The sequence below is a fragment of the Typopeltis vanoorti genome, chromosome 5 (genome assembly GCF_054136105.1).
Source record: "Typopeltis vanoorti isolate ZY-2024b chromosome 5, IOZ_Tvanoo_1.0, whole genome shotgun sequence".
In the NCBI taxonomy this organism is placed as follows: Eukaryota; Metazoa; Arthropoda; class Arachnida; order Uropygi; family Thelyphonidae; genus Typopeltis; species Typopeltis vanoorti.
Genome location: NC_143553.1, coordinates 145,882,577 through 145,896,733, shown reverse-complemented (window position 1 = coordinate 145,896,733; position 14,157 = coordinate 145,882,577). Strand labels below are relative to the sequence as shown.

General features: G+C 33.6%; 1 protein-coding gene across 2 annotated transcripts in view; it reads right to left on the bottom strand.

Annotated features, from left to right (window-relative positions):
* Positions 1–14,157, bottom strand: part of LOC150106915 (serine/threonine-protein kinase RIO3) — a 79,933-nt gene extending 65,776 nt beyond the window's left edge. Inside the window, exons 1-2 of one of the 2 annotated variants that reach the window (XM_090393369.1) lie at positions 13,935–14,157; positions 4,806–5,032 (exon numbers count right to left, since the gene is read on the bottom strand). In XM_090393369.1, the coding sequence (XP_090249495.1) occupies positions 4,806–5,032 (227 nt within the window). In that variant the 5' untranslated portion in view covers positions 13,935–14,157. Of the gene's footprint in view, positions 1–4,805; positions 5,033–13,754; positions 13,776–13,934 lie in introns of those variants that run through there. The other variant, XM_090393370.1, reaches the window with a different exon arrangement.

Below are 14,157 nucleotides of genomic sequence, written 5' to 3'. Positions count from 1 at the left end.
TAAAAGATTAAACACAAAAGATGTTTTGGATATTACATTTAAAATTGCAAATTCTGTTTGAGGAAAAGCCCTGCAACAGCGGTTATTTAAATTACAAGCAGATGATGATAGGGAACTTCTGTTGTACAATAATGTTCGCTGGCTCAGCAGAAGTCAATTTTTAGAAAGATTTCAGGTATTAATTAATTAAAAAACTTGAGATAATAAACATTGAATAATTTACATTTAAAATCAATAAACAATGAAGTCATTTGGAAGTATGCACATGAAAAATTCCCAATATTAACTGATATTGCACGAAAAATTCTGTCGTGTTTCGGATCAACATACTTGACAGAATCTGCTTTTTCAAACATGACTGTCATAAAAAATCAATTAAGAAACAAAATTACAAATGATCATTTGGATGATTGTCTGCGATTGGCAACTTCTTCGTATCAACATGACTATGAAAATATTGCAAGGTCCAAACAATGCCAAATTTCACATTAACTTCTTTTTTTTTCTTTTTGAGTTTGTAATCAATCTGTTGTTTTTTCTAATTTTGGTTTTCCAAAATAGAGAAATAAATACTTTATTCCAATATATATATATATATATATATTTTTTTTTTTTTTTTGTTGTATTAAAATAATTAAAAGTGATAAATAAATTTTTAAATACACAAATAAAGTTTTTAGTTGTTTATTTGTGAGTAATCAGATATCAGGTTGGGGGAATGTGATCTATATAAGAGAATAGATCGCCAAATAACTTTTATAGAAAAGTAGCCCACGTAGTAAAAAAGATTGAACACCACTGCTATATACAATAAAGAAGGACAACTATTCTTCTTCTCCTTCTTCTTCTGCAGCTTCTCCCACTTAAGTGGGGTCACTGTTGATGATAAGTCTCCTCCACATCCTCTTGTCTTGGGCTGTCACCACATCCAAGTCCTTCATCTTCAAGTCCTCTTCTACCAGCTCCCTCCATCTCTTCTTTGGCTGCCCATGCTTCCTCCTTCCTTGCACATCCATCTGCATGACCCTTCTTCCCACATATTCGTCCTCCCTCCTCAACACATGACCAAACCATCTCAACCTTGCCTCCTGTATCTTCGCTCTTAAGTTTGTAACTTTCACTGTTTCCCTCACATAGTCATTTCTCAGATGATCCTTTCTGGTCACACTGCACATCCACCTAAGCATTCTCATCTCTGCTACTTCCATCCTGCTGATGTTATTTTTCCTCAGGGCCACAGTTTGTATAGCATACATCATAGCTGACCTCACTACTGTCCTATAGATTTTGCCTTTAAGATTGATCGACACCCTCTTATCGCATAACACTCCAGCCATCTCCCTCCAGTTCCTCCAGCCCGCTTGTATCCTGCATCCCACTTCCTTCTCAGCTCCTCCATCTTCTTCCACTGTCAAACCTAAGTATCTAAAGTCCCTTACCTTCCTGATGACATTTCCTTCCAGCTCCAGATCTATCTCCTGGCCACCACCCACTGTGCAACACATACTCTGTCTTACTTCTGCTCAGTCTCATACCTCTCTCTTCCAGTACTTTTCTCCATCTTTCCAGTTTAGTTCCTGCTTCTTCTCTTGAATCTGCACACAGCATGATGTCATCTGCATACAACATTGTCCAAGGTGCATCTTCTCTAACCTCCTCCGTCACCACCTCCATCACAATATTAAATAGAAACGGATTTAATGCTGACCCTCGATGCAAGCCAACTGTTACTTGAAAACTTCTGTCTGTCCCAGGCAGGTCCGAACACTAACACTTGTCTTCACATTTCTGTACATCTCCCACACCAACCTGACATATTTCTCTGGAACCTTCTTCTCCCTCGGACACCTCCAGACGTCTTGCCTTGGCACTCTATCGTATGCTTTCTCCACATCAATAAATGCCAGATGTAGCTCCCATTGTTTCTCTCAAAACTTTTCCATCATCTGCCGTAACCCAAAGATAGCATTTGTTGTTGATCTACTAGGCATGAAGCCAAATTGTTCCTTTGCAATCTCCACCTCACCTCCTTCCTCAATCTACCATCAAGAACCCTTTCTAGGATTTTCATTGTGTGGGACATCAACTTTATTCCTCTGTAATTTTTACAGTCTTGTGCATCCCCTTTACCCTTGTAGATGGGGACAAGAGTACTCTCCCTCCATTCCTTGGGTATATTTTCCTGTTGGCAAACTTTCATGAACAGGTCCCACAGCAGGTCAATTCCCTCTTCCCCCAGTGCCTTCCATGCCTCCACTGGAATCCTGTCGGGGCCCACCGATTTTCTATTCCTCATCCTCTTCATGGCCTCCGTCACTTCCATTCTACTGAAGGGAAAACTATTCTAAAGAAGGAAAACTATTATTAAATGAAAAAGAACAGATAAATAGATGGGTGGAATCCTTCTCAGAGAAATTTCAAGAAATGACCAGAGCCTAGAAGTAAATGAACAAAATGCATCATTAGATATAAATTTGAACAAAATAACAAAAATAGAAATTACAAAAGCAATAACTCAGATCAAAACAGGTAAAGCGCCGGGAGCAGACAACATACCAGGCAATATACTAAAAGCAAATCCAAAACTTATAGCACAGATATTACATCCCTTACTAAATGAGATATGGCAGAAAGAAGAGTGGCCTAAGGAATGGAATACTGGATTACTGGTTAAATTATCCAAAAAAAGGGAACCTATCTGAATGCAAAAAATTGGAGAGGTATAACATTGCTGAGTGTTATAAGTAAAATACTAGCAAGGATAATACTAGAAAGAATCAAAACAGAAATAGAAAAACAATTAAGACCAGAATAGGGAGGATTTAGAGCCAATATATCATGCATCGACCACATTGCTACTTTACAAATTATCATAGAACAATCATTGGAATGGCAGGCAAGCTTATATTTAAATTTTAAATTTGACAGTATAAACAGATCTTCCCTATGGAAATTACTTAGAAATTATGGACTCCCAGAAAAAATAATAAGAATAATTAAAAAATGTACGAAGATCTTGAAATTAAAGTAATACATGGTAATACCCTCTCAGAACCATTTAAAAAAAGGCAGGAGTAAGGCAACGTTGTATACTCTCCCCTACTATGTTTTTAATTGTCGTAGACTGGGTGATGAGAAAAGTATCTCATGGAAATACAGGCTTACAATGGTTACTTCAAACCACCTCCACAATCTAGATTTTGCAGATGATATCTACTTACTTTCACAAAAGCACCAACATATAGAACAAAAAACATCACTTGCAGAAACAGCCAAAATAGTTGGTCTTAGGATAAATAAAAATAAAACAATGTTGATGAAAATAAATGCAAAGCAAAATAAACAAATAACAATAGAAGAAATACCGCTTAAAGAAGTAGAACAATTCATATACCTTGGTTCAATAGTATCAATAAAAGGAGGAATTACTGAAGATATTAATAGAAGGAAACAATTGGCTTATTCAACTTTCAACCAACTTAAAAATATTTGGAAAAACAAGAATTTGTCTATAAAAACTAAAATGAGAATATCTAACTCAAATGTAAAGGCAATACCAATGTATGGATCAGAAACATGGATGTTAAACAAAAAGAATAGTTAATAGTACCCAGGTCTTCCTAAACAAGTGTTTAAGAATGATACTGGATATTGGCCAAAACAAATATCAAACGAAGAACTATGGCAGAGAACAAACCAGAAACCCATGTTGCAACAGATACGTGAAAGGAAATGGAGATGGTTGGGGCATGTGTTGAGAAAAGAAGATAAAATAATAGTAAAACAGGCTCTAGATTGGAACCCACAGGGTAAAAGAAGACGAGGAAGGCCAAGAGAAACATGGAAAAGAATAATACTGAAAGAAATAACAAATATTAATAAAAACTGGAACCAAATAAAAGCAGAAGCAAAAAACAGAGTACAGTAGAAAACCAATGCTCCCAGATGGAGTGAATTCTCAGAGAGGATTAAGTAAGAATTTTTGCTTAAAGAAAAGAAAAAAGAAAATTCTTAGTTGGACATTCTCTGATACAGGATATCACATCAAAGATAGTACAAATGTTACCTTTGAGCCAAGAGAGGAGCAAAAAAAAACATATAACTTGGGAAAGTGAAATAAGTAGTAATTGAAGAAGCTGATACTGAGTTTCTGTTAGGGAAAATAGGTGCAATTTTTCACATTACAATGGAAATGGATTTGGAATATTTTAGGGTATCTGTATTATTTTTTCTCTTACGCATAATTTATTGCTCTTTGGCTTTTTCATGGTTGTTTGTTGTAAGTCAAAATTGGAAGGACATGGAATATATAGTAATGGATTCTTTGTTGAACTATACATATCTTTTTATAAGAAAATTCCATTCACAAAATGTTGAAACTTATAGTGCCATGGATGAAGTAGGGATAAGATATTGAGAACCCAAATACAGTAGACTAAAAACTGCACTTTTACAAGCCCACTTTAGGCCTTAAAGGTCTGAAATGGGCTTCTGGGATAATGTTCTCACACTAGACCAGTGAGGTAGTAGCTAAAAATCATCTACTTCAATCAGAAGTATCAATGGCAGAGGCCTTTCAAAACCACTTACAGTAGGTTGGGGAGCAGATCTGCTATTCACTTAGCCTGGTTGGCTAAGTCACCTAGCTCTTCTACAGTGAGTGAGTTTTACTCCTTGAGAGTAAAAAAATCAGTACACATTTTAGATATAGTATATCACAACGAATGTAATATCCAATGTGCCTAAGAAAAGCTATATATGCATTACTTATATCATGTATATCTATGTTCCATTATAAAACCTACCGTTCCAATTCTGTAGCATATGATTCTTCATGCTTCTGGAGGGTACTTGCTAACTGCTCGCTCATTACTTCATTAAAAGACACAACTGCAACAGGGGTCACAGTAGCCCATGGACAAGGATTCCTTGATTGTAAAAGTGGAGGATTTAATGATGGAGGAATGTCAGGTGTTTGATTTAAAGTTGATGGAAAGGCAGGATTAGGAATCAAGATGTCCGTTGACTCCATCTGAAAAATGAAATGTAAAAATTATAAAATATAAATAAACAAAATTAGACATTTAAAAAAAAGCAATAAACAGAAAAGGATCAATTTATGCATATAAATTGTGACAAACCATTTATATCCACCCTTGTAAATTTTCATGAGATGCAGCCAAAAAGATGAGTCTTGTGAACTAACGTGTAAGATGAGAACAGGTCTTATGAACTAGTAATAGAACTCAGTTGAGTATAGCTACCCTGGTAAAATTTTCATTTTCATGCAATGCAGTCACAAAGATGAGTCTTGTGAACTAGAGTGTAAGATGAGAACAAGTCTTGTGGTAGTAGTAGAATGACAAGAACTCAGTTCAGAGAGAAATTTCTGGGTTATTTAGAATAAGTGAACTCTTCAATGTTAATATTTTCAATATTTATATATAATACTGTTGCATGGTTTAAAAAAATTATGATAGCAGTTTTCCGTATCTACTGCAAAAAGTAATTAATCTTAATTGAAATGCCAAAACAGTATGAAAGATTACAACAAGTTCATTGAAAATGAGATTTCTATGAAAACAGCTCAAACTTTGACTAAAAATATGATCACAAGCTTTAATTCAGAAAGCAGAAGTAATCTTTGATGAAATTATCCTGATAAATAATGGCTCTTAAGTTGCAAAGCTATTTATGCCATGTCTTGATATAAAGTCTACAGAGAGAGAGGGGAGACAGAGAGACAAAGACAATTACAGTAGTTTTCATTCAAATTTTTTCATGACTATGATCCAGGTAACCACATCCCAAAATGGGATAAAATGTATATATATGGAAAATATTGCTAGATGCTGTTCTGCAAAATAATGTCAAAAATGACATGACTGTGATATCAGAGACTGTTAACAAGATTCTCAAAAATAATCATAATAATCTATATCATTATTCTCTTAAGATGACTTCAAAGAAATTAATTCATAATTTTATGCAAATTCATTAAATCACAGTCCTTTTGTACAATTGTATTGTTTAAAAAAAATAAATAAATAAAAAAAAATGACTCATTAGGCCAAATCATCTTCAACTCTTTATTAATGAAAGTATTTTTTTTAATCTATGACTTTGCATATTTCCCAATACAAAGTAAAACAAGATTGCAATAAGAGTCAATCTATCATTTGATGATTATGTAAACATTTTCTAATCAAATCAAAACTATCTTTTATTTTTTGGCAGTGAATGTTTGAGCTGGTTTCATCACATCATCACTTTTTTTATGTAAATCCCATTCATGAAAGATAGTAAACCTATTGTAAATTAGCATTGTGGGTGGATAATTAAACACCCATGCCCACTTTGGGATTCTAACCTGTGGTCTATTGGTTGGGTGGTTGGTTTGGAGCTCGACACACAGACAACTGAGGTCATAATGTGCTGTTAGTTGTAGAGTGGAAATACTATTCACTAATATGAATACGAGGCCAAGTGATTTACCACTTTTATTTTATAAATGGATTTGCTTCACATTTACAGCTGCCTTATATTAATTAACTCTCTGCATAACTATACCTTTATGATTTCATGTGGATTTATTTCTTTTAATTTCTGTTTTGCAAATTTTTCAATTTTATACATTTCTATTCAATCAATTGTATTTATTTTTAAATAGCTGATTGTTCATAAACAATATATACACATTAAAATAACAAAAGCTTATTTAAATAGTAAAATATCAATATTTATTTCAAATAATTTATGCACTGATGTGGCAGCAAAATTGAAATCTGATAAGAATGCAAGAATTGAAATTGTTTGGGACATCAAAATGTCTTGAGCCAGTTCTGCCCTTGCTAAAAAATGAGTGAGAGATCAGGTAAGGCCAATGGCATTCATTGACTAAATACACTGGAATGTGCAGGCTGAAAGCTAGCTTAACTTATTTTATCTTATATTCTGCTTTATAATGTGTAATCCATAGACTTCAGCTGATTTGTATCTCTAAACTGACGTCTTTAAACATAGTATCCAGTGCCCTACCTACATATTCCTAACCTCAACTTTTATGTCAGGATAGGGGTGCAAGTTACTATTTCTTGGTCTCAGAATAGCATATGCTGGTCAAGGCATAGTAGATGTAAAGAAAACATATTGCAGATAAGTGAGGAAGAACTGAGTAACAAAGATTTATTACAACAGAACACTTACAATATTGCTTCATAAATTAATTTGTTATAAATGTTGCATAATTAAAAAAAAATACTGGTTCTAAAAATGAGATGCACTTCTTACATAAAGATTTTGTCTGTTTAGTGATAAATCAAATATCAATAGTAACCTCTCTGTAACATGTTGGAATAATCTTCACTTTAGTATTTTGCACATATATGAAACTATTATTATAATCCCAAGACCCCACGGAGTCAAAGACGCATCAAGGAGGTCCTTTGGTCATATATACAGCTCATCATTCTGTGCCTTAAATGCACTCAAATTCTCTGCAGACAGCACTCTCAGGCAAGGCATTCCAATCATTCACAACTCTGCATGAAAAAAACCTGCTTCTCACATCCTCCTTATACAGCTTCCAGGGATGATCTCTGGTTCTCCCCTGATCTTCCACCATTTTCTGTAAAACCTCACCAACATCGATCCTATAACAACCCCTTACTAACTTGTAGGTCTCTATCATATCACCCCTCTTCCTCCTATCCACTAGACCAGTGGTTCTCAAACTTTTTGAAGTTGGGGCACATTTAAAATCTACAAATAATTGTAAGGGCACTATATACAAATTTCTGAGAAATATGTTATAATAATTAAGTCAAATATTACAGAAAAAAATAATGCGATAAAAAAAAATAAAATGAAACATACCTTAAGTTTATTCATTCTGGTGTTTATGAGAAACATGAGCCTTATGTGTCCTAGCGATTGCTTCAATGTTTGGGCATATATATTTGAAAGGCAAACTCTCATTTCCTCGTCAATACATTGAAGAGTTCCTCTCTTTTTACACTTAATTGTGGTGAGGGTAGAAAATCCTAATTCACATAAATATGATGTTGAAAATTGTAGTAAAATGCTCAAAGCTTTTTTAGATATTGACACATATTCTTCTTTTATAGAAATCCAAAAGGCTTCAAGAGACAATTCCTTATGTTTAATCATCAATCCACGATCAGTGGGTATAGCTGCCAGTTTCCATAAATGAGTTTCTAATCCAATCGTATTGTTCAGTGTTAAGTGATGGAAAATAAGAACTCAATTTTTCTTCTAAACTTGTTAAATGTTCAACTATTATTGGAAGTTTCATTTATGCAAGTGTTACTTACCAATGGAAACATTTCCAAATTACCTTCAACAGCTTTTCTTTTCCAAATCTGTAGTTTTCTCTGAAACGCTTTCATTTTGTCAATGGATGTGAGAATATTTTCTTCTTTCCCTTGCATGCTAGTATTCAAAATATTGAGCTGCTGAAATATATCAGCCAAATGCTGTAACCTGGCAATCCAAAATTCGCACCGAAGGAGGTTACAAAAATGTAATTGTTTCATCTCTTCAAAAAATGCAAGAAGTTGTTGTCATAGCTCGTGTAAGTACTTTCCCCCTTGACAGCCACCTCATCTCAGGGTGTAAAAGCAGCTGTTTGTGTTTGTGAAGCCATATAGATACAAAGCTTTTCGAATAAACGCGATTTGACAGGTCTTGTTTTAATAAAGTTTACCATCTGAACAACTTGATCTAAAACTTCTCTTAATTTTTCTCACAATGTTTTTGACATCAAGGCCTCCCTATAAAGAAAGCAGTGAGTTATGATAACATTTTCATTTTGGTTTTTTTACAAAAGATGCAAGGCCCTTAACACAGCCTACCATGGAAGGGGCTCCATCTGTACAAATGCCTACACATGACTTCCATGTTAAATGCCATTTATCAAGATAGCTATTCAAAATGTTAAAAACGTCCTCACCTTTTGTAGACACACACTTAATTCTTTACAAAACAGAAACTGATTTACTATTTGATCTTCATTAATAAAACGGACGAATGCTAAGAGTTGCACCTTGTTGGTAATGTCTGTTGACTCATCAACGTGCAATGCAAAATTTGAATACTGAAGTTTATTACTGCATACATTTTTCTCGATATCAGAAGACATTTCTATAATTTCATTTCCTAGCATTGTCATGACCATTTTTTTGCATGCAGGCAAAATAAGTGACTCACCTAAAGTATGATCTTTCATATTTTTTGCTCTCAGTTCTGAGACTTGATAAGAAGCGATTTGAGCTTTATCAGAAACAGCCATTATACTTTTAAAAGAATTTGCTGCTTTTGTTTGCTGTTCAGACAATCTCTTGAAAAAATTACAGATTTATCTTCTAAATTAGAGTATATAGTTTTAAAATATTTACTCAATTTACTAGGAAGCAACAATTCATTTGCCATTTTACATCCACATACTAAACACAGTGGCAAAGGATGATCTTCACTTCCGGTCCAAGTGAAACCAAAGCTTAAATAACTTTCATTATATTTGCGAGTAGGCTGCGATTTTGCTTTCTTACTTGCACTTAATTTTTGCTCACTTCCAGAATCTGATTCTTCAATATCACGCTTCTTTTTGAGAAATCTATCCATTTTATTTGTGTGTATTTATCTGAAAATAAGTAATGTACACATAACATCCACTTCCAATACTTTTAAAATAAGTAATATACACAACAAGAATAAACCATATTCTTGTTCTCTTTGCAAGAAAAACCACTGTTAATTAACATAATAATGATGTGTTGACAAAAATAGTGGTATATCTGTAATGAAAAGGTATAATAGAGTAACTGTTGGATCCTACTTCATCTTAATCTATACTTTGGATCCGATATTTAGTTATTACGATGTTCTTAACTAGTTGACAGGTTGCAAGTTGATTTCTAATTCAAATATAGAGAAAATTTATATTTAAAGACTGCGCCACTCTATATCTGAATTAGTTCAAGAACTGAAGAAAAACCAACTCACAACTATCTCTCCTTTTAGATGTTAATATTATATATACTGGCCAAGAATATTTATCTTACTTAATTCACCCGCTTTGGTTCGAATATTTTATGAATGGTGCAGTAAAAGAGATTCAGGCAAAATACAACTTTTGATTAACAAAAACAAACATTTAATTTTATAATCACAGATTATACACTTAAGATCAAAATACTAAATAAGTTATTATAAACACTTCAGCCTTTCTGATAATACTGTCATATAAACTCAGACAATGGTAAATCTGTTATCTCTAATACAGTCTTCTCACAGTTCTTTAAGTTTCGAGTACAATAAAATTTGCACTAACACCTCTTCACAAGCAAACACTTTTAAATTTACACTTTAGCTAACCTCCTCAATAGTTGCTGTTAACACAAGTTGATTCTAGGATGAAATTCTAGGATGAAACTCTCACACATCTCTGCATAGGAATATTAATGGTTGGAATCATCTTACCGATAATCTTTTTTCTTCATCAACTTATACGCAAACACTTTTTATAACTGTAAACACCTTAAACATTAAACAGCACTCATTAAATAAATTCTTCTAAGCAATAACTGAATTAATCATTGGTCACAATACACATAAACAAACGTTGTTGCATAAAGTACTACTGATCACTCATGAAATAAGGCAACACAATAATTCCTTAACTTTAGGTTTTATATGCACAGTTGTTCTCTCTTCCGGCATTCAATTAATTCTTTAGACAATACAATTCTAAACACAGCTATCGGTAAATTTCGACTTTATAGCCTCTACTATACTTTAGTAACTTCGTGCTTTGCTTCAAGGTTCCGTAAGTCCTTGAAAGGTCAGCACTGAAATTATATCTCAATTCAAGTATTGCTAGTCTATTTAGTAGTCACTCAGCTGTCTTCCGTAGCTATAATTGTTATTCTACAATTTATTAGCTAACCGCCTCTCAACTAGTAGACTTTATTTAGCTGCTTGAGTGACTTGCCGACTCGCTATTATCGCACTGTGATTCCTGAATGCTCCGATTCCAACCTAATGCCAATCCTCTCCTTTCTCTCTCTCTTAAATCTCTTAATTAATTAATAATTTCAGCGTTCATCGCTTATATATCTGTTCTTCCCGCCTAGATTATTCTCGTGATTTCTTTCTAAAACTCTTTTCAATAAACCTTCTCCTCACGTGGTGTTCCAAAAACGTGCTCGCTCACTTACATACGTTTCCATGACAACCAAACAAAATATAATAAAATTGAGTATTGCATAACGCTAAACTTCTACAAATAGGAATAAATAAAGAATATTTATATTTCAATTAATGCGCAGTTAAATTATCAAATACAAGTTCTTATAATATTAACATAATAATAATTAAAATAGCTTAATATTTAATACAGTCTTTTCATTATTAATACATATATCTTTGATTAAATAATTAAATATTAGACAAAATTAAGGTAGTTATATGAATATTAAATTGTAAAATAAGTTGTTTACATTAAATAATATTTACACAAGTCTTGCTTGGTATATGGTATATTATGTTAAATGTGAATGAAAAAAAAAAAAATATATATATATATATACAAAACAATTTCATTCATAGTTTAACATAACTATATTTATTTTTATATCTGGACACATATTTCTCTGGAATATCATAGAGCGCACCCAGAAATCCTCTAGGGTGCACCAGTGCGTCCTGGCACACCCTTTGAGAACCACTGCACTAGACTCTGTAAATTGCATCTTCTCTACCTTTCCTCATATTCGACATTCCAGAGATCAGAAACTACCTTAGTCAGTCACCTCTGAACCCTTTCCAACGTCTTTCTGTCCTTTTGAAAACCAGGTGACCAAATCTGTGCACAGTAGTCCGTGACTATGGTCATGTGTGGCCTAATCAAAGCCTTATACACTGAAACAAGAATCTCTTTACTTCTACAAGTCAGTGTTCTCCGCATCATTCCCAGAATTCTTTGTTGTCCCCTAAATTTCAGATTCTTATCCACTATCATTCCAAGATCTCTTATTTCTATACATTTTGCAAACAGTGAGCTCGCATCCCTATTCTCGTGCCCATTCACTCAATTTATTGAAGTCTTCTTGTAAGGCCACAACATCTTCGCCAATCCCCATCCAAATCTTCGCCAATAACCTTAACATACAGGTTAAACAGCAATGGTCCTAAAACATATCCCTGAGACACCACTAGTGACTTTCCTCTTCCAGGATATTGCTTCCCCATACACAATTCGCTGATACCTTTCAGATAGCCAGTCTCCAATCCAATGAACTAATCTAATATCCAACCCCATCCGCTCTAGTTTGACTATCAACTTATCATGCAGTAATCTATCAAAAGCCTTTGCAAAATCTAAGTATATTACTGTGTATCGCTCTCCTCTGTCCAAGAAATTCATCGCCTTATTGTAATAAGTAAGTCGATTACTAAAACATGACCTCCCTTTAGTAAATCCATGCTGTCCATCAAAGAAAATACTATTGCTGTCAACCCAATTCTAGATCCTAGTTCTCATCAGCTTCTCCAACAACTTAACCACAACACCTGACACGCAGATAGGCCTATAATTTGATGCTCGAGTTCTATAACTTCCCTTATGAAGCGGCACAATCTTGTCCTCCTTCCACTCCTTTAGAACTCGATCCAGTGCAAGATTCATATTAAAAAAATATATGTCAAGGCAGATGGGAGTTACAATGCACCAGGGCCAGGGAGTTACAATGTACTTTCAGGAAACCTGAAAGTACATTGTAGTTTATTACATTATGATTTTTCATATTGGTCTCAGAACTGCTATACTGACTAATCAATTGTGCAATTCCAGATTACAACAAAATGACAAAATCGGCACCTGTAAAGTATTGATATCAGAAAATATTTTATACAGTATCTGATTACTGCATCTTTAAACATTAAATAAATAAATAAATAAAAATGATGATGCAGTAGATTCTAAGTGGTGATACTGAATACTATCTCAAAGACTAGCAAGTATTATGATTTATATTTGGAATCATAAATCAGAATGAATCCTAGAAAATATTAGCCAAGAGATTATATTTTCTCCATTTTCCCTGAAAATAATAATAATAAAGTTTGGAAGTAGTTACTGAGATTGGGGAAAAAAAAAAAAAAAATCGCAAACAAGTCATCGCTACCAAATACTATATAACAAAACTACACGAATGAATAACGTACCAATAAAACACAAATGCTGAATGTTAATTTGAAAAATACACCAAACTATAGGATAGGTAAAGAACAGCAACTAGGTTAAACTATTAGTGTCTGGTAAAAAATTATCACACTTTTTCTTCATCTCTCTCTCTCTCTAACCTTTCAGCATTGCGGGGTTTCAGGACATTATTACGCAACTGGCTAACTCTATAATCGTGCAAAGCTCGCAGATTTGGTATAACACATGTGCCAGAAACTTAAACGCTAAAATTATATATATTAAAGATAATCACTGAATGACTATTTCTTCAGTTCTTCTCAGGCATTACACGTGCAACATATGCTATTTCTCTGCTCAATAAACAAGACATAGGTAGTTAAAAGAATCCCTTGAATTCTGATTTTTGAAACAGTATTTTGTGTAAGCAAATATGATATTTAAACATATATAAATTTCACAACTTCCGAACCGATTGGATACTTAAAACATGATAAGGATTCGACATTATCGCTAACAAATAAATAAATACCTATCCACAGATCAAGGAGAATTTCCAGATCTGAAGTACTAACACAGAAAATTTTATTATCGCTAACATCAATCGTATTTGAATAAGCATTAACAGTGTGAACATTCTATTTAAGAACAACTGTTACAGGAATAACATTTTCATTCTAGATGAAGTAAACATATCAATAAAAATACTCACCGAAAGACACACAGGTATAATTTCCAATGGAAAACGATAAATTTGTGCGTATCTGGCTTCCTGCAGAATGGAAAGAAAAAGGAGGATAGTGAACGGGGCGCCTATACACACCAAGGTTTTTTTTAAATTTATTTATTTAAACTTCAGTTTCACAACGTTCATATATAACACCGATATTGTGATTTAACAACCTGGTGCAATTCACCTCTCCAGCCCGCCCTCT